The sequence below is a fragment of the Lissotriton helveticus genome, chromosome 2_2 (genome assembly GCF_964261635.1).
Source record: "Lissotriton helveticus chromosome 2_2, aLisHel1.1, whole genome shotgun sequence".
Classification (NCBI taxonomy): Eukaryota; Metazoa; Chordata; class Amphibia; order Caudata; family Salamandridae; genus Lissotriton; species Lissotriton helveticus.
Window position 1 is genome coordinate 167,863,778 of NC_136060.1, and position 21,954 is coordinate 167,885,731.

At 42.7% G+C, this 21,954-nt stretch overlaps 1 protein-coding gene across 6 annotated transcripts in view; it reads left to right on the plus strand.

The window, feature by feature from the left end:
• Positions 1–21,954, plus strand: part of ATP8A1 (ATPase phospholipid transporting 8A1) — a 1,103,292-nt gene that overhangs the window by 536,150 nt on the left and 545,188 nt on the right. For all 6 annotated transcript variants that reach the window (XM_078678248.1, XM_078678246.1, XM_078678250.1 and 3 more), the window contains 3 exons: positions 673–742; positions 3,404–3,488; positions 7,525–7,664. In XM_078678248.1, coding sequence (XP_078534374.1) covers positions 673–742; positions 3,404–3,488; positions 7,525–7,664 — 295 coding nt within the window. The remainder of the gene's footprint in view (positions 1–672; positions 743–3,403; positions 3,489–7,524; positions 7,665–21,954) is intronic.

Below are 21,954 nucleotides of genomic sequence, written 5' to 3' on the forward strand. Positions count from 1 at the left end.
ATGCTGGACGGTAGATGATTAATGAGGGTCTTGATCCTGCATGATACACCTACTGCTCATTTAAGTGATCTTTGCTCGCTTGGCCAGTCTCATTGTTGGTTTTCCAGTAGTTGATGTGCAGCATGGCAGTCTTATGATATAGCTCTCCTTAATCCATCTTTATGGGGAAACGGACTACTTTATTCAGGTGTTAAAGGATTAGAAATCTGCTAAAGGAATGCGTCTTTTAGGAGACATTTGAGATTGATTTATGTTCCACACTTTTAAGATTCCATTGGGGTTCTTTCTGTTTTGTGCTTCTCATCAAGCAATGCAGTAAATCCAGAGGTTTATGTGCCAACATTATAATTCAGAACGTCATCGTTGCTGGGGACTCTGAAGCTAGTGGACTGAAATTTGTTAGTGATCCTGTCTGTGACTTAAACATAATACGAAGAATTATTATTTTATTTAGAAAGAAAAGTGGATCAGTTGGAACAGTTTTGTAATTCAGCAAGTAAATTGTTCTAGTCTGTTGCACAGTTTCATTCACCTGGTATATAATGTACAATGTTGATAGATGGATCAGTTGATTAACGCCTCAGTATGATTTACGGTGCTTCGTATTCCATTGTAAGATTTTTATTGTTGTTGTACCTTAATGTAATTAGAGGTCTAATCATATATTTGCAGCAACAGAAAAAGAATGTCTGTGATCGTTCGTAATGGTGCGGGTAAAATTAGACTATACTGCAAAGGAGCGGTAAGTTAATTATATATTGTTTTATGTCAGACATAACATATTTGTTTAGTGTGCCCAAATAAGCTGTTGGTTCTGTGATAAACCTTGTGACATGTTACAATATGAACAGTCTTATATATACTCTGCACAAGATAGAAGCATCTTGAAACAGGTGAGTGGATCACAATCCCATTGCTGATCACTCTGAGAAAACAACAAGCGTTGTCAAAACCACAAGTTAGCTTTTTTTTGTTTTTAAATGCCATGCCAAAGCTAATAGATCTGCATTTAGTTTTGTTATGGGAAGTGTTTGGTAATAGTTGGGTGACTATTTGTCTGTTGCTCCCAGCTGTCCTAGAAATAAAATCCCATAACGAGGCAACATCTTGGGCTACAGACATATGCAAGTAGAGAGAAGGTCCCTTTTGATGAACATACTGCATTACAACAATTAAGCTGTACCTTCAAAGTAGAGTGTAATAAAAAGGAGTCAAATGAGGAAATGTGCTATGTAAATGTTGAACCTTAAAGGCACAAAGAGCAAAATACTGCATCATTGATATATTTGACAGTGGGCCAGTTTTCATTGCAGCTGTAAGAAACTTTGAAAACAAAAAACAAAAACAACTAAACCCAGTTGTTAAAGCTAACTAAAACAAATGAACTTGAATGGGTGATTAATGAGAAGCCCTAACCTTCCTTAAAGAAAAACAGGTCACACTTCCTAAGGAAAAAAGCCATAAACTAACATTTAAACTGCAATCACGGCAGTTAAGTAAATACATCAAAGAACAAGCACTGACTCTTACTTCTGCAGTTTAACAGAAGGACTGCTTGAAAACCACCATCATTGGGACTCAAATGGGACAGTGTAACGATCCTCAAAATGCCTTTACTTTGACAGACAGCCAGTGCTAAACAATGAACAACCCAGGAAAGCCAATGGCTGAAGAAAGCTGACGCAAAGTCCACTCTTTCTATGCTCGTTTTTAAATGTACATTTTTAAAATATTGTTAACATGAGATCTCCTAGAGAGCGAAAGCTCTCTGTGGTGTGATCTAACAAAAAGGAGAACGCATGGCATAAATCCATGAATTTAGACTGCCCAACTTCTTGTTCATTTGCTCATCCTTAATGATCTTCTCTAAAAGCATGATGTGTTTATTCATTCATTTCACTCATAGACCCGCTGCCCCTACTACTAAAACTGATAGCACAGCATACGCATGATGGCAGATATGCACTGCTACTGTTTTACATGATGATACAATTGACCTAGCATTTGGAAAGCTTTCAATCGTTGCAACTCATCAGCAGTTCCTTAGCTTGGGCTTAGTGCACTTGTCTTAATGATTTGCAGTACCCCATTGGTAAGATCCAGATTCCTACAGCCTGGATGAATCTAACGCAGGACCTCAAAGATGGCAGCTATCCACAATTCCACTCCTCAGACCTAATTAATATCCTTCTTAGTGGGTGTTCCATCCTATGTTTCAAATACTATCCAACCTTATTTAAAAGGGATTCACAGGTGTTCAGTTTCTCTCTGTTGCAAGGTTCTCTGGCATCAGTGGTGGCCCCATCCAAGCCAGATAACCTTTTACTATATACATTTTTTTCCATGTGGGTTGATTGCAAGTAAAAGTGTGTCTTGTCGATACCCATAACTCTGGCATGTATCTGAACTCCTAATAGCTATGTTGGATGCCCTTGCACTCCCTCTTGTAAGTTGGCGAATTTGGAATCATCCAGAGCCGATACTCTACTAAGTCTATAAAAGAGCATGTTTAAGAGGGGTCTAGCTCAGAACTAATGATACAATGGTTCCAATCCCATCCACGCTGTCTGCCGCTTCTCAGTTTTGAAATCTCGTAGATGGCCTGTTGGCTTGAAGTGTTGTTGTTAGCTATTCTTAACTTGACTGATAAGATTAGTTTAGAACTACATCTTGTACACCATCTAGATAAGCCACTGTTATTTCAGCTTAATTTCAGTAGTCAAAGAATATTCTTGCTCAGACTCATCAATAGTCAACTGATTTGTTTCATATTATTACAGAGAACATGTAATCTTATAAAATAGTTGTAAATGTATATTTCAAACACAATGTATTCAGTCGTTAAAACATTGAAAACAGTCAAATCTATGAAAGGTCTTAGATCACCACAAGGAAAATGTTTTTTAAGGCACACATTCAAATTAAAGAGAACCTACATTTATTCCAGTTGTACATTACACTATAAAAGAAATGTCATATCTTCCGTTGATGTTCACATTAAAGTCATACAGTAAGAAAAAACTGTACAGGTTATTTGCAATTGTTGCATGAACTGCGTCACCTGGTAAAGCTTTATACTGATAATGCTAGTAGAAGTAAATGTTCTTACCAAAGTGATTAAGTAGATATTTACAAGACAAATACTGTAGAAGGTCTTTTCACCCTAGTGTAAACTGTAATAAACTGTACATCAAGGTCTCTGTTGTTCAAATGTGTCTCATAAATTGAAAATGAAACACCCCTGTAATCCTGATATTTTGGGAAGTAAGTGACGCGTTTATCACATTGGCGGCCCTATTAAACATAATATCTAATTTGGGTAGATATTGATATTGAATGTGACATCAAAAGGAAATGTATATAATTATATGTACCAATGCCTTTTTTACGGTTTGTTTTTCAGGACACAGTAATTTATGAACGTCTGGCTGAAAGTTCTAAATATAAAGAAATAACTTTAAAACATCTAGAACAGTTTGCTACTGAAGGTAAGTTGCTGATACTGGTTTATATGGTGTGAAGAACTATTAGATAATTGTTCCAGCAAGGAAACGTTTCACACACACACACCACTACAAGGAGTTTACATACTCTTTTTCTGAATGCCTAGACAAGAACCTAATCCAAATAGCTCAACATTTATATGAGCAATGTGATTGTTTTGCAGTTAGTATTTCAGATTTTTGAGCTCCAAACTTCTGGGGGTGCAGAAATTATGACCACTGCACAAAGTCACTCTACTGTCCCCAGGAGCCTCAGGGGAACCTGCACAACATAACTTTAAAATAATTCCCCTGGCTGAGTGACAGATATTGTGCAATAAAAGTGACCACAATTAAAGTGCAACGAAATGCCAGTAAAGGTTTCATCATTAGAAGCGGTCTTGCTGTTGCCCATGTGGACTCCTTCCCTTAGTACAGGAAGGTGACCAAAAGTTTGGTACTTTCACTGGGCGCAGAGGAGGCTGTGCTTGAACCGGTGCATCCTGGAGAGTCAAATCACAAAAAAAACAGCGAAGTAGTTCACAGAATATAAAGCCATTAACAATTCCAGAAGGAAAGTCTAGTGCAACACATCAGCGCGTTGGCCGCAACAAGAAAAGTACTCTTTTCGAGTCTATCTACGCTTTAGCTGACCCGTACCGACTCGGTTGGCTGGAATTGTTAGACTCTGTCGTGTTCAGTATCGCGGTAGCCCCGAACGGAGCTACAGAGTTGGAGGAACTGTGTTTTCATGTTATTCCTGCAATCTAAAGGTTATTTTGCACAGTAACTATTTTTACAGTATTGTAAGTTGGATTTTTTCATTTTTGGTCTTGTTGGTTTAGATAACGTTTTGCTTATTTTTAGAAAGTGGTGTCCAATTGTAGTGATTTCACTGTGTTTCTGTATGCATGCACACATGCTTTACACACTGCCTCTGAGATAAGCCTGTCTGCTTGTGCCAAGCTACCAAGGGGGTGAACAGGGGTTATTTTAGAAGTGGATCCCCCTTACCCTGACTAGGAAGAAGGGTCCCTACTTGGCCAAAGGTACATACCTCTGTCAACTAGAAACCCCCATTTCTAAGAGCCAGTGGTTGAGTGGGTGGGTGAGTGTGTGTGTCAATGACTATGGGTGAGTGAGTGGGTGTCTGAATTGTTTGAGTGAGTGATTTGGAGTGTAAGTTGCTGTATGGGTGAATGAGTGGCTGTTGAGTGGTGGTATGGATGTGTGAATGGGCACCAAGAACCCCTACTGCTGAGACCTTATTGGAGGCCTCACCCCCTTTCTCACCACTCTGCAAAGACACCCTGGTGCACTACTGGTTGGGGGATGAAGTTCCCTTGACTGCTGAGGGTTGTTGGGGGCCAAGAGACCCTATTGTTGCCACAAGTAAGCCCCCACAGCGGGATTGCTGAGACCTCGTTGGAGGCCCGGCCTCATTTCTCAACCACTCTATAAAGGGCCCAGGGGCCTCCTGGCACACTACTGGTTGGGGGATGGTGTCCCCTTGGATGCTGATGGTCCTTTGGGGCCAGGAACACCTCCTGTTATCTTCGGTAAGTCCCACACTGCGGAATTGCTGAGAGCTGGTTGAAGGCCCCACCTCGTTTCTCCACCACCTTACAAACGTGCCTCCAGGCGCACTACTGGTTGGGGGATAAAGGCCTCTTGGATGCTGGGGATCCTTGGGTGGCCAAGAACACCTCCTTTTACCTCCAGTATGTCCCACACAGCGGGATTGGTGAGAGCTGTTCGGAGGCCCAGTCCACTTTCTCCACCACTCTGCAAACACGACTACTAGTTTAAAAACCATAGAAATTCACTGAAAAAATCAAAGGCTACAGGGACGATATAGTTAGGAAATAGAATTTAAAAAACCTTAAAAATTCACTAAAAAACAAAGGTTACAGGAATGTTATTGTTTGGCTCAGATTTCAATCGTACAATACCATAGAAATTCAGCAGTTATAGTTTTCTGAGCTAACTATAACTTATGTCCCCGCGATGCACTGCTTATGACCTCACATATTACATCACTCATTACATGGTCAGTGACATCACTGTTGACATCTGAAATTAAATCACTTCATCCATAGAGTCACTCACACACCCACTCACTCGCCCATACAGCTACTCATACTAGTCACTCACCCATACAGCTACTACACACCCACTTATTCACCTATTCACCCTCTCACACACTCATCCATTCAGCCTCTTAACACTGCCACTCACTCTCACACTCACTGGCACACCCACACATTCACTTACATACCATTCACACATCCATACATGTGCGCACGTATCTGCTCACTCACCCATACAGCAATTCAGACAGACACATACTCTCAAATACAGCCACTTACACGCCAACTCCCAAACTCCCACTCAAAGAGTCACTCACTCACCCATACAGCACACTTATACACCCACTCATCCATACAGACACCTACTCACTCACCCATACAGTCACTCACACACACACACACACCCACCCACCCATACAGCCACTGGCACACCCACTCACTTACCAATACAGCCACTCACTCACCCACACAGCAACTCATACACCCACGTATATACCCATACAGCCACTCACACACCTATATAGCCCCTCAGACACCCACTCACACATGGATACACACAGCCACTCACATATTATATTTTAAAAGTAGTATCACTCATTGGTAGTACAGCTAGTATAATAATTAAACTTTGTGGTACCTTAGTACATATGTTTAACACTCATACATTTTTAGAAAACACACTCCCTTGATGATGCCATCAGTGATGTCATTTAAGATGTCATCAGTGATGTCACTGACCATGTCATGAGTGATTTAATATGTGAGGTCTTAAGCAATACATTGTGGGGGAGTAAGTTATAGTTAGCTCAGGTAACTGTAGCTGCTGAATTTTGATGGTTTTATACGAGTGAAATGTCAGGCTAACTATAACTTTCCTGTAACCTTGTAATGGCATGTGTGGTAAAGGTATATGTGTAGTTAAGACATGCGTGGTAAAGACATTTGCTTTTCATGGTCGCGTTATAAAGGCATGCGTGGTAATGGTGTGCAGGATTCCGCCATACAACCTCTTTGTTCTCATAGGCTAAGGTCGCTACATTAGAGGGTAATAACCTGGTTTTGTTCCTTGCTACCTTTTTTGTCGCTTCCCAACTGATTGATATAGGAAACCCAAAATCTGCTGCTACTTTTATCTCCACTTTTCACCTCTGTCTAGTTTTCACTTATGTCTTTTGAATGAAATCACTATTTTAGATCTTTCAAAATCGCAAGTTAATTGTTCCTTCTGAATTACATGAACTTGAAGTCTTCCTCTGACGTACTTTTGCAAAATGACTTTTTTTTTATATTTTATGCATCGTTGCTGCAACAACACATGCTTCAATAGGTCCTAAAGGCCAGGCCTATTGCCGCCCTACTGTTTTTATTTTAACCCCTATGTCACTATTAGCCCCCATCTCTTTTCCCCACTGACTCGCAAATGAAACAAAGAAGAATGAGATGCGAATCACTAAGCCTCCTCTCCTCTTCCTTTATCATATTTGGCTACTCCATTCAAGTCATTCCAGGAGGCAGGTTCTCCACAATTGTCTTCGCTACCTGTCTTTGTCCAATTGGGCCTCCAAATGCACAAAGACAGGTAGCGCATGGCCCAGGATATTTGTTTACTAAGGTTTTCCAACTTGCAAGAGACCTTGCTCCAGAAAAAAATATTTATGCCGCTGGCAACCAAAGGTATAAGTTAAGTACTGTGCATAAGTCTTTGATTTTGCCTTGAACAAAGCTACTCATTAGTCTGGTGCTTATACTGTTGTTAGCATAATTGACGCTTATATTATGTTCTATATTTGAAGGGAATGCTCTTTCCCGTTAGCCTCATGTAAGTTCTCTAAATCATGCTGCTATTAGTTGTGACTTGTGACCAGTAGCCCATCGTCATATAAAACGGACTCCATGTTTAAATTAAACAGTATTGTTTCTATTTTTGATCTTTTTATTTTTCTGACTTTTAGGTTTAAGAACTCTGTGTTTTGCCGTTGCTGAAATATCAGAAACTGCATATGAAGAGTGGTTGAAACTCTTCCAGCGAGCTTCCACTGGAGTTCAAAACCGCGCACTTAAACTTGAAGAAAGTTATGAGATGATCGAGAAAGTGAGTGGTTGATGTTTATGGTGTATTTTATAAACCAGCGGTATTTCTCGAGTAAGTCTTAACCTTTGGCAGAGCATGGCTATCATACAGTTACCACCTGTTCTAATGGATACCTTTTCTTTTTGACTTCTTATGTAATTCTTAATGTGGACCTCTGCCTAACCATCAGACTGAATCTCGAACATTGTGTGGCTGTGACTCCCTTCATCCTCCACCAAGCATTTGCACTAAGTGAGACTGCAGATCTGTGACACTCAAACAAAAGTGACTTAGTGTGTCTACATAAGTGACTTAGTGTGTCTACATGAGGTGCCAGGGAAGCTTACAACAACATTTCTCGTTTTCCTACGCCTCAAAGACATGGGAACAGGAAGCCTTGGGCTTTCTGATTTTTTTTCGCTGTATTTTCTTTGAAGGAAATAATTTGCCAGGGATGTAGTCCCTCCATGGTCCTCATACTTTAAAACGTGTGATGAACACTGATTTATCAAATGCCGTTTACTTCAAACACCCAAAAGGAGATGGGAGGATTCTTGCAATAAGTCTAACCACTGGCAGTAACTCCGGTTAGCATTCCAACCCATCGTTCTTTTTCCCACAATGCAACCTCAGGTTAGACCCAGCCATATGCAAATCATTCTTGACCCTGCTCCAATAGAAACTGGAACAGAACGAACCTAAGACCTCTCTGAAACAGAACACAACCAACTCAAGGCCGGTTTTGTCCTGATTGGGGCTCTTCAGTCAAGTGTAGCTTGGTTTCAGTGGTACAGTGAGACTGGCACCCTTGCCTGGGCATACCTGTGGCCACTTAAGGTGATACATCAAACACACAAAGGGTGATGGAAGGATACTTGCAATAAATCTAACCACTGGCAATCACTTGAGATAGCCTTCCAACCCAACGTTCTCTTTTTTTGTAAACTAAGTGCCGTTTACAGTCCCAGATTCAAAGAACTGTTGGTGTTTTGGGTGGAAAATCACAATATGGCCATTTGCCAACTTTGTGCTCCTGTGCATCCTAAGGCCATTCGAGAAAGAGAACTCACATTTTAGTATCAATGAAGGAGATTAGTTCAATTTAAACACCTAATCACCATGTAGGAGTACTTTCGATGTTCCAGGTGATGCGCTACGTTGCTAATCCAGTCTTGGTTTTGGTTGTCCACACTGCAGGAGACATTGCAAAGAATGTGTATGGATATTCTGTCAAGAGACTGAAGCCAGCGCGGGAGTAGATGAGTGAAATATTGTACTAAAATCAGGCCATTAGATGAGATAGCTAGCTGTGTCAGGCCTGCTCTATCCAGATATCTATGTACGTATGTAGGTCATTTTGCGATGTGGTATTTGTATAGAACAAACCTAGCCAAACTCTTTAGGCTGGAGGTATTAGGCTGTGCTGTGAGATTCGGGGTGGGGGAGATAGCCAGAGGTACTACCATAGTTAACGTGTCCACACTCGAAGGTAGTGGCCAGGAGCAGAGGCGCAACTAGAGTGTATACTTTTATGGTTGTAATAACCCAAATAAAGTTTTAATGACTGACTGACTGAGTCAAATTTCGGGGGGGGGGCTAAGAAAACATTTCGGGCGGGGCTGAACCTTTGATCAGTAGGCAGATTGGAGCTGCAGGGCCTCCAACAAGGGGTGAAACAACAGCAAGGCCTAATTAGCATTCAAATGGTCTTTTAAAGACCTGTGAAACGTTCGGGTGTGGCTGTGTGTGTGCCCGGGATCTGTCTCATCCCGGGCTGCCACACACGACGGGGGGGGGGCCTGAAGCCTGGTTAGTCCAATGGGTGTTGCGCGCCTGGCCAGGAGTAAATTATTCAAATGTTAGGGCTTAAATAGCTTCCATGAATCAGACCTAGCGTAGTAACAAACCCGACTTGCCCGAGGAACATTTAGAGGTTTGTGTGGTATGTTGCTGCAGCTTGTGTCTGTGCCTTGCTGCAGAAATTCCTCATTCAGTCCTTCCTTTTGGATTCTGGGCGAGAATGTGATGGGTTGAATTGTTGAAGGAGCTTGGCCAGTTGCTGATGCCGACAGGGTGCGACTAGGCTGGCTGGAGTTTCTGTATATAAATAACATCTTGAAGTTCTAATAAACAATTGCCATTCCTGTGTTTTCTGTCCACATTAACAGATTCCTCCTCCCAGCTAAAAAGTACACATTTTACAGTGCAATTTTGCATATATGTTTCCTAAAACACTCGCTTTTACAGCTAGTTCTTAAGGATCACTCTGAAGAAGCATTCAGTGAACTATTCCAACACTGTGACCCGAAATCTCCAACCCAGTCAGCCCCCAACCCTAAAGCGCTGAAGACATAATGGCAAACTGGTTTAAAATCGGGTGAAAATCATAGATTTTACCTGCAACTCAAACACTCAGGGTTTGCAGTGTCTCCACTTTCTTCATGTTTACCATTTCACGTGTCATCCTGCCTTGTCTATGAAGGTTCTCGGTCACCCATACTCTGCTCGGAAGGGACAGGCTGGAAAAATTTACTTCACACAGATCTCAAATTTGGGTCTAAGGGAGCAGATTTCTCCATCGGGTTCGACTGATCGTACAAGCTTTGGCTCTAAGATTGCCACTCAAATCAGCAATCTAACAAGTTCTGATAGCAATCATAACTCTTTCTTTCCTGCATGGACAGCATGCTGGGCCTTGTAGGGTGTGTAGTTGAGAGGGTGTTGTCTTTATTTTTATTCTTACCTAAGACCTATTTCCATGTCGTGCCTCAGGACACCCGGGTGCTTTTATCGTGTTGTGGGACGCAGCCCTTACCGTATGTAGATGAAGAAATGTAAGAGATAGATTGAGAAGAATCTTAAAACATGCAAACTTTGCCCCGACTTATCCACTCGCGAAGTACACCCCACGCAGTTGCTTTTAGGAGAACTGTAAAGGGTCGGGCGATGTATTTACCTTAGTGATAATTGAATAATGGTAAATACATTGCCTGGACCCATGACTGGGAAGCATGTATAGCCTCTGCCTGCCGCGTCCTCCTTACAGACAGGTACCATACACAGGCTCCACTGCTCTGGGGAACCTGGTTTGATGCATTGCCAGGGAGGACAGTTAATCAGTTACCTTATGCATGTACTATTAAGGTAAATCTGTTTTGGGCATTTGACTGTGCTGTACAACGCAAGAATTCATCCTTCTGTGTACTGCTTCCTGTGTAGAGCAAAGCGGTACAATAGGGGGTGTTGCTTCAGGGTATGCTCAGACGTGAGTCCCTTGCTCACTTTGCCACTGGATTCAAGCAAGCCTGGCTGAAGACGGCTGAATTGCCGGAAACAGGTCCTAGAAAGCTTGTTTCCGGTCCAGGGAAGGCATGGCTTGGCAGTTCGGGCTGGACTGTTCCCATGAGGCACAGGGTCAGACTTATTTGCATATGGTCATGTCTGAACTGGGGTGGCAGAGTGGGCTAAAGAACGGTGATGGATTAAACCCAGATCTTGTGACTGGGTGTGAGTATTTGATTGGTTCAGATGCTCCGTTCATCACCACCCCCTTTTGTACAGCTTTGTTCGCCATAAGTTGGCAGGGTATGCTCAGACGCGAGCCCCTTGCTCACTTTGCCACTGGATTCAAGCAAGCCCGGCTGAAGACGGCTGAAATGCCAGAAACCGGTCCTAGGAAGCTTGTTTGCGGTCCAGGGAAGGCATGGCTTGGCAGTTCAGGCTGGACTGTTCCCATGAGGCACAGGGTCAGACTGATTTGCATATGGCCATGTCTGAACTGGGGTGGCAGAGTGGGCTAAAGAACGGTGATGGATTAAACCCAGATCTTTAGACTGGATGTGAGTATTTGATTGGTTCAGATGCTCCGTCCATCACCACCCCCTTTTGTACTACTGTGTAGAGCAAGACATTTTTGTGTAGAAGAACATTCTGCCTGCATTTCTTTTTTTTCTCAAAATTTGAGTTAGTCAGATGCGAAACCAGAGGAAGCGAGTGGGAGTTCGAAAGTTTCAAATTTACTGTCTGTGGAATAAAAAAAAAAAGATTTCTCCCATCTATGCTAGCGAACATTGGCGGCCTGTCCTCAAATTGCTGTTTCGTGGAAACATAATTTCTCCATATCTATTTTTGCATTCGTTCGTTGTCACATTAAACACAGATATTTTAGCTTTGCCAATGTTTGTATGATATGGCCACCAAAAGCGGAGAACAATTTCCCTCCGGATTCGCTTTGAACGAAACTTTTTGGTATTCCCTGAAAAAGCTCAAAGCGCCGAGGTGACCCGAGGGATCTTTTGCTTCTTTGCACTTTATTGAAACGTCCAACAGTCTAAATGCTACATCTGCAAATGACCCCCGGTGACCCGTGCCCAAAAAATGCTTTAAACTGATCTTTCAACTTTTTTTAATTTGTAAATTCTGTGCTGGAAACCCGTGCATGTTTCCAAAATCAAATGTACTGAGACGTCCAGCAGATGGCGAAATCCGATCAGGTAATGTGGCCTTTTTCCACTTTCTTCAGTCACGTTATTTATTCCGTTCGTTTTGTATCGCACTTTTTGCCTCATCTGAAGACCAGCGTCCAAAACACAAATACTTAGCACTCATTGGCAAAATATGGCAAATGCAACTGTTTTAAAAATTCTTGCAACACGGGGAGGAGCAAACAGTATGTTCACAAATTAAATTAACATAGTGAATTTGAGAAAATGGATGTTCCTCTGGTTTCAAATATGAAATATGGAATTATATTTGACACATAATCATTTTATCATGTTTTATTGAATAAGTATTACAAATTGTACAATGCACGGAAATAATAAAATGGTAGAGGTCGTATTACAGGGCAACCCGTATTGCCATGTAGCAGATCCATAAATCCCACATATTGCAAATTTCCGATTCTGAATTAATGAGTACTCACAAATTCGAAATATATTTATTGGAACATCGTAATTTTAATGCCTAGCAACAACCTCGGATAAGCATAAATTTTTTTTTTTTCATTTCACAAAATTTTTTTTATTGAGAGAGTAACAGAGAGCATTACAGTCATGAGCATATATCAGGCATGGTTCAAATATTGACGAAAGCAAAACGAAAACAAAAGGAGGATGAAGTAAATAAAGAAACTAAGGAAATTAGGCATTGCATCAGTTCACTGTGAAGGTGTCACAACAACAAGAGGTGCGAAATAATCGTACAATCTATTAAGGCCAGCATCTTGGGAAGAGGAGCAAGAAATTCTGTGAAAAAGTATGCATCAGCAATTAAAATTATGGGGTACTGAAAGGGCGCTATCGAGAGAGGTGCATGTGAACATCAGACAATCACGGAGGCTTGAAAAGGTCGAAGTGAGCATCGAGTGAGGACCATAGTTTCCTATGTGGGGGATGCCATGGTGTTGAGGGAAGCGCTATGTTATCGGCACCTCTAAGATTTGAGATCCAATTGAGCCAATGGGGGAAAGAGGCTTTACCTGTGTCCTTCCAATTATTCAATATGATTTTAACCGCCGCCGTCAGAAGTAGGTCAAGTAGGGCTTTGTCATTGAGAGTGACGGCTTTGGTAAAACCCAGGACTAAAGTTGCAAATTCTCTCGGGAGAGAAATATGTAGGACTTTGGTAATGAACTCGAAGATTCTATCCCAGTAGGCGGTGACACGAGGGCATTTAAATATTAGGTGTTCAAGGTCCCCACCCTCCGCCATACAGTTCCAGCAGGAATCATCGTCTTTGATGTTGTGCAAGAAGAGTCTCCTGGGGGTCCAAAAGGCTTTGTGGAGTAGCCAGAATTTAGTTTGGGACAGTGTAGGGCTAATTTTGTGTCGTGTGGTTGACTCCCAGATTCTGGCCCACTCTACTTCCGAGGTTGTTGTGGATGAGTATGAATCCCAGAATGACTGTGTGGAGTTAGTCAGGTTGGACCTCTGTGGGCGGATCATTTTGTATATTCTGGACACCCGACGGCCAAGTCTATTGAGTGTGTTTAGGTAGCCAGGGAGGGAGGGGGTGATGTTGTTCAGAGCTGCTTTGGTGAGTGCCACCTTGAGGTGCAAGAAATAGTAGAATTCTATGTGTTGGAGTTGAAATCTACTTTGTAATTCGCAGAAAGTGAGTGGTGACGAACCTTCAAATAGCTGGTGAGGGAAGTGTATTCCTTTCCCTATCCAAGTAGGGTTATTTAGTGGTTTCCCTTTGTATAATAGGTTGTTATTGTGCCACAGCGATTCCCACTTCGATTTACGGAATTGGTGAGGTAAAAATTTGCTTACATAAAGGAGGGCTGCTTTCGTGTGTTTGAAGATGGTTCCTGAGTTTAAAGTGGGGTGTAGTTTGGTGGTAAGAAGGGCGGAGGGATCAAGGCCCTGAAGAAGGGATTTTTCCACGGTTAGCCACACCGGGGTGTAGTCTGTGTGTGGAGTTATCCAGAATGAACCCTGTCTGGCCAAAAAAGCAGTTTGATAGAGTTTAAAATCCGCTAGATTGACGCCTCCCAAGGTTTTATCAAGACATATTTTTTCAGGCTAATTCTGGCCTTTTTCCCTTGCCAAAGGAAGGAGGAAATCAGTTTGTCAAGCTTGGAAAGGAATTCTTTGGAAAAAGTAAGGGGTAGCATTGTGCTCAGGTAGTTGATTAGTGGGGATATCATCATTTTTATAGTTTCTACCCGACCCCACCATGTGATAAACCGTGGGGACCAGCCATCAAGGATTCTTTTAATTTTTGTTAGTGTGGTTGTCTCGTTATGTTTGAGTGTACTCAGTAGTTTATCGGTGAATTCTATCCCTTGGTATTTTATAACTTCTGTTTGCCAAGCTAGACCCGAGTCACCAAGGACTTCTTTGGTGGGGAGGATATTTAGTGGTTTGACTTCGGATTTGTCCTTGTTTAACTTATACCCAGATAGGGCCGAATATTTGCTGATTGAGTTCATGAGTCCCTTGATTGATTTGGCCGGGTTTTCTGTAGCAATCAATATATCGTCAGCATATGCTGCTAATTTTATCTGTGTATCACCGAAGGAGACTCCCTTGATGTCTTCATTCCGTTTGATGTCAGTTAGAAGGGGTTCAAGGGCCAGAAGGAAGAGTGCCGGTGAAAGTGGGCAACCTTGTCTAGTACCTTGGTAGAAGCGAAATGGGTTGGAGAGGGTGCCATTGAGTGCTATTCGAGCTGAGGGGGAGGAGTATAGGGCCATCACCATTGTGATGAAAGAGTGACCGAGGTTGAATGAGCGCATACATTGTTGAAGAAAGGACCATGAAACCTTATCGAAGGCTTTTTCAGCGTCCAGGGTGATCGCGACCATTGGAGATTGGCAGTTTTTAGCTTTTTCTAGTATATGGCACAGGAGTCTGGTATTGTCGTTCGACATCCTGTGTTTCAGGAAGCCAACTTGCGACTGGCTTATCAGATTGGGGAGAACAGTGTTTTATCGATTTGCTAAGATCTTGGCATATATCTTGCAATCAAGATTTATTAAAGAGATGGGGCTGTAATTTTTGGTTTGGAGAGGGTCTTTCATTTCTTTAAGGATTACAATTATTGTAGCCTCACTCATTGAGGGTGAAATACTCCCACTGGGCGCGGTAGAATTGAAAACAGTTTGGAGCGTAGGGGTAAGTTGGTTTTCAAAGGCTTTATAAAAAGAGGCAGAGAAGCCATCCGGACCGGGGGCTTTGTTGCTTTTCAGAGTTTTGATGGCTACTGAGATCTCTGTTTTACTGATGGGGGACCCTAATTGTAGTTTGTCAGTTTCTGATAATTTAGGGAGGTCGAGAGACTCAAGGTATTCGGTGCAAGCTGCTATGTCCAGGGGTTTGTCATTCTTGTAAAGCTCTTCATAGAAGGTTTTAAATGTGTCTAGGATTTTGGTCTGGTTGGTGTGGGTGTTGTTTGCGGAATCTTTTATTGAGGATATGTTTGACAGCTTTTGTTTGTGTTTGAGGTATGAAGCTAGCAATTTACCCGCTTTATTCCCCTCGCACAACTTTAGGGCTTTGAAACGGTTAATCCATACACCCGCTCTTTTACTAGTGATGGCATTGTATTCATATTTCTTTTTGGTTAGGAGGTCGAGGGGTTTGGGATCTTGGGGGTTGGCTTTGTGTTGGGCTTCTAGAGTTCTGATTTGTAGTTCCAGTTGTTCCAGGTCTTTGTTTAGTGCCTTGTTGGCTTTGGCTCTGATATTTATAATGACTCCACGGATCGTGGCTTTAAGAGCGTCCCATAGGGTGTTAGGCGCGGTATTTGGGATATTATTTAGTAGTAAGTATTCCTCAATGGCGTTTGCTATCAGAAGTTTGTCGTCGGGGTTGTTTAGGGTTTCCTCATTAAAGCGCCATCTTCTAGGTGGACGGATCGAGCGGGAGCCGGCGAGCTTGGTGTGGATACAGGCATGATCGGAAACCAGTTTGGGGGCAATATCGGTTTCCTCAATCAGGTGTGTGAATGAGGTGGAGACTAGGATAAAATCAATACGCGAGTAGGAGTTGTGAGGAGCAGAGTAAAAGGTGTAGTCTCTCCCATCGGGATTCTGGAGCCGCCATGAGTCCTTAAGGCAGTAACGCTCACAGAGACGTAATAGGGCCTCATGCGAGCGTGAAGGGTGGAATGAGCACTTGGACTGCCTGTCCAGTATGGGGTCGAGGGGCAGGTTAAAGTCGCCCCCCACTATCAGAAGGTCGTCTTGTGGGATATGCTCCATTGAACGAGAGACTGAGTCCCAGAACTCGGGGTCACCTGAATTAGGGCCGTAAATGTTCACTACGTGGATGGGGTCATCCTCTCTGCGTAGATGGGTCACTAGTAGTCTACCTTCTGTGTCGTGAGTGTGTGATAATAGTGTCAGATTGGACTTTTTCGATAACAGGGTGATTACTCCACCCTTTTTGTGTGGTGCAGGAGAGGACAGGACATGGGACGACCAGTGGATGTTAAGGAAGCGCAAGTCATCCTCTGATAGCTTGGTTTCCTGCAGTAGAACGATATCCCCTTTTGTTTTAGCAAGATATTCAAACACTTTCCGCCTTTTCACAGGATGATTAAGCCCTTTGACGTTTAAGGAGATTATGTTAAGATCGTCTGTTAATGAATTGGTGTTAGACATTGGTATTACACTTTACCGCTAGATGGAGAGCTGGCGGAGAGACGTGTGATGAGGGAGTTGTCGTGACAGACTCACGTGCATTGAGTTGGAAATGTAGGTCAAGTTTTAGTGTGAAACTTAAGAATAGGCTGTATAGAGCAGTGTGGTGAGATGCAAGCCTACAGGCATGGAAGGGGATACATTTCATTTCATAAACTTTTATTCGATTACCACGTGTTTGCAATCATAAAAAGTACACATTAAAAACAGTAAGCATAAACAATTTCAATGTAAAAGAAGAATAATGGTTTCTACTAAAGGCACAAAAAGTTTAGAAAAGAAAAATTAAAATATAAAAATATAAAAGATTATAAAGTAAAAGTACGTCAGTTTTAAAGTGAAAGTTTCATGTCGGTCATAAGCTTTGACGTATTTTGATGCTGGCTTTTAAAAAAGTGACTACGTACTTCGCAACATGTGGTGAGTCCAAAAGCTGCAAGAAAAGGAATGCCGGGTGACATAATCTATGGCCTGCGGATTGGAGAAGTGGGAGAATCCAGGATTTCCGTGGTGATTTATAATATTGGCAAAAGAAGATAATATGGATTGTTGATTGTAAGGAAACTCCATCACATGGACAGTTCATGAGAGTGCGAGACCAGTTTTGTACTTCAGGAAAGGAAACTAAACGGAAAAAGGTATTGAATCGAAATCTTGTAAGAAGATATTTCTCATGGTTGGACAGATAGTAAGTCAGATAGAGTTGTATGCCTTTAACAGTTTGAGTTGCACAGATTTGATTGTTCGAAGTTTTTGTTATCTCCAACTGATTGCGCAGTTCTCTCAGATGGACCAAGCACATCTTCTTTAACTCTTTACTGGAGATGTCTTCGACACTAGGTGGGTCGTCAAAGTAAGAACTGCGGCCAAGGTCATTGAAAAAGTTCCGCACATAAACCAGCCAGGGAATCTTGTGCCAGTTGGTTAGGGCTATACAATCCGTGATCAAAGATCGTGTCAGATGGCACTCGGGTTTAGACCATATGCGTTGCCACAATAGAATTGGTTGGGAGCGAATCGTGTCTATAATATATTCCATGCCATGTTCCTTGTGAGAAGCATAGTTCGGGGCGCTTTGGGGAAGGGCCAGCAGATATTTAACAAAACCATTCTCTGTTATCTGTATAGGGTCTATATGGCCGTACCCCCAAACTCCTGCACCATAGGTAGCCACACTATGGCATTTAGCATAGTAAATTTTCAGGAGTTCAGGTGGAGCGGGTTTGCCTAACTTTCTCGAGAAAGAGACCAAGGCCGATGTTGCTCGCTGAAAGAGAAGATTTCTACTGGCCGTTGCCTTTCGCCAATCCAAGGAGTCATCCACAAGGATGCCCAGATATGGGTAAACAGAGGTTTTCTCCAGTCTTATGTTGTCCACCAATATTGGTTTGGGATTCTTGACCTTAGGACCAATATGCATGGTAAATGTCTTTTTTATATTGATTTTCAGGCCAAGTGAACTCATAAAGCTACAATATTTGTTGAGTTGTTTTTGTAGTTGATTCAGCGTTCGGGCTAAGATGACAGAATCATCTGCGTATAGCAGTGTCGGTATTGGACGATGATTTATCTGGGGTAGATCCTGGCTCCCTTCCAACATGGCCTGCTCTAGTCCATTAGTATAAAGATTGAACAGGAAGGGAGCCAGTACGCAACCCTGTCTTACTCCCTTTACTATTGAGAAGGAGCGGGATAGCTCACCGTTGACGCCAAATCTGGCGCACCCTGTGGCGTCAGAGTAGAGTTCCCGAAGGAAAGCTATAAGAGATGGATCCACTCCAAGATCACCGAGTATTGACCAAAGTTTCGCGTGCTGGACGCAGTCAAATGCCGCGCTGAGGTCAACATAGACGAGAAAGATGTTACCTCCTTTTGCACCTACGTACTTTCCAGTCAAAAGGGCGAGGTTCAGGGCCTGCTCCACGGTCCCGAGACCCTTCTGGAAGCCATATTGCAGGTCGGTCATGATGTTATTTTCCCGGGCCCAGGATTGTAGGCGGTCCAAGAGCACTCGACCTGCAATTTTGCCCATGGAGTCCAGGAGGGAAATTGGCCTGTAGCAGGCCGGGTCGTTACGGTTGCCCTTTTTAAAGATGGGAAGGAGGATTGACGTTGACCATGACTGTAGCAGCCCAACAGATGTTACTGCTGCCAGAACCTGGGTAATTATTGGTGACCATAGTTCGATGTTATGGAGAAAAATGTCCAGTGGGACTCCGTCTGGACCAGGAGCTTTACCTGGTTTTGAATCCTTAAGTGCTTTGATGACTTCCACACAGTTGAAATGGATGTTTATCGGATAGATGTTCTTCTCCAACTTGTGGACTCCACTATGGTCTATACCTACTGTGTCTAGTTGAGAATGACCAAAGATTTTAGAAAAATGGATGACCCAATCATCTGCCGTGATTGCGACATCTAGGTGCTGCCCCTTTGTAGTGTCGGCCAAAAAGGGGGATCTGATGACTTGCCAGAATAGAACACTGTCCTTGCGTTGGCAGCTATCGTGAAGTTGAGCCCAGAGGTTTTTCTTAATTTCTATTCTTCGTTCCCGTCTGGCTATGTTATAGAGTTTCCTTAAATTTGAGATTTCCACTAGGTCCCTCGTGGGTCTATGAAGGGCTTCCTTTAAGGACGAAAGGGCCTTTCGGCAGGCTGTATCAAACCACCTCGGAGAGGTGGGCTTATTGTTCCTGGGTTTACCAGAAAGTTCCTTTTCAATTATCTTCAAGATGTTCTGGAAACTACGCACAATTGTCTGGGGAGTGGAGTTTGGTGATAGGCAGTCGAGTACCCAAGGTTTGGTTTTTCCGAGGACCCTCTCCGTTACTTCCGCCGGGTCTACCTTGGCCCATTTGACTGTGTAGCCATTTAGTTTGTTCATAGTTAATGAATTTTGTTTTAAGTGGCTCGAAGTGAAAGAGTGTGTTTTAACCATTTTTGGCTTAATTCTTACGCTAATCGGAAATTGATCACTACTAGCATCTGTCCCAGTAGAAAAGTTAGTCACTTGTCCCTTGAGAATCTGGGAAGACAGAATGAAATCTATCGTGGTTAAATAGCCTCTACCATGGAAAGTTGGAGAAAAATCTTTTTGTGGTTCCACTAGATCGTTTACAAAGTCCAGTTCTAGGGAAAATATGGACTCATTTAGTTTGTTGCCACAAATAGAGTGGGCGAAATGGGACAGAGGACTGCCATTTTCGTCTTGCAGGCCACAGTTTCCATTTTTATAGTTGGAACATAGTGGAAGAGTAAAATCGCCACCCCAGATTATGGGTACCAAATTCGAATGAGAGTCATTTTGCAGGGATGTTAAAAAAAGTGGTAATTTCAGTTAGTTTTATTAAACAGTCCATTGTAGTTGAATTATTATAATAATTAATCAAAATAGAAGTGCAATCTTTGGTGAAATTTATTTGCAAATTTGATAGGTAGGGAGTTCTTTTAGCTTCCGAATGGATAGGGAGGGGAGAGTATTAGCAACATAAATCGCGAGACCCCCCTTTGGTCTACCCATAGCTCCCTGAATTGCTGGAATATGGAAAGTTCTATAACCCACTAGATGGTTTGGAGTGATAGACCATGTTTCCTGGAGGCAAAGTATCTGATGTTCCCTTACTGTTTCAAGCCACGGCTGCAATGGCAACTTGGAGCGCAGACCTGCGACATTCCAGTATATTATTGAAAGACTCAGGTTGTTTGGGTCAGATGGTATCTGGCAGACGGGGGATTGGGATGGTAAACGCTCCAATAGGGTCGTGGTAGTTTCAGTAATAGTACTCAGATCATTAAGGTGATGGAAATCTGTGTCAATTGCGCCCTTGGAGGTTACTGGGAAATTGGTCATCGTTTCATTTAAAATATCATTACAAGATTCTACAATAGTCCCAAACTGGGAACTAATGGTAATAGGCAAGATTAATTCTGCTTGAGCCTGAAGTTTAGGCGGGTGGGGTTGTGAGCCGGGAGTTAATGGGGCGACCGTAGCTTTTGAGGCCTGGATCTTACTTCTTATGGCCCTTAGCGGTCAATCGACCATTTCCAGGCAATCATACCTGTTTCTGGTTGGGAGACCCTGCCAACCCTCCATTGAATAGTGGGATCTGCCTTGTTGCCAAGGCTGGTTATGCCAATCTCTGTTCCTATTTCTGTTCCCATAGCTGTAGGTATAACCCGCCTGATTCCACTGTCCTTCCTGGGGATGCTGCCAGTTTGAAATGGAAGGGTATTGGTGTGTGTTCAATGGGGGATAGAAAAAAGAAAGATGTTGGGCGTCGATTCCGCCCTTTTTCCCCAGAGTGGGCCATGAGCAAATATGTTCCACGGTGCTTGGATCCCTGCAATTTACTATGATACAGTCACCGTGGATCGATTTGCGTTCATCCCCTATCCAGATTACTCTGCGGACTGTAGAGATCCCGCCAGAATGGTAGGGCTCTAGTGGTCTATTTAGGCTTAGCCACTGCAGGACCTTATTCTTAAGTGACCGGGCAGTTTCATCCATACCTTCAGTTAGTTCAGGAACACCTGTTAGAATGACCGTGTAAGGGGTTGCCTCCGGAGGGAGGTGCACTGAACGCCTTGGTCGTGGTACCTTTTTGGGTGCCATCGAGGGTTGTGTGATCGTCATTCTAGAAGGTGAGATTGTAGATTTATTTTTTGTAACTTGGTTTGTGGTTGTATCTGCTGTAGTATTTGCAGTATTTGCAATTTTTGCAATTTTAACAGGTCCTGTTCCTGATAGGGTCTGGGGCGAATCAGTAGATATTTTAGCCTTTTGCACACTAGGCACTGGTTGTTGTTGTTGTTTTAGTGATGGAACAGTATTCTTTGATTTTAAAGGGGGTGGAATGGACATAGAAGTCTGTTTAATTCCTGCACCGGGTTGTAAGAGTTGGGGAACTTTTATATGGTGGGTAGGATTCCCCTTCCCTTGGTTAGGTGGATGTAAGCTCGACACAATAGGGTTAGTGCGTGATAGAATTGCTAATTGGGCTTCCAAATTCCTTACACTAATTTGTATTGGTTTTAAATGTTGGGAGAGAAGCTCTTTGATTGTAGTTAATATTTGCGAAGTAGATTTACAAACTCTGCATGAATTATCTATCTCCTCTACAATGATGGTAGGAGCTATGGAGTTATTTTCAGTTTGTGCAT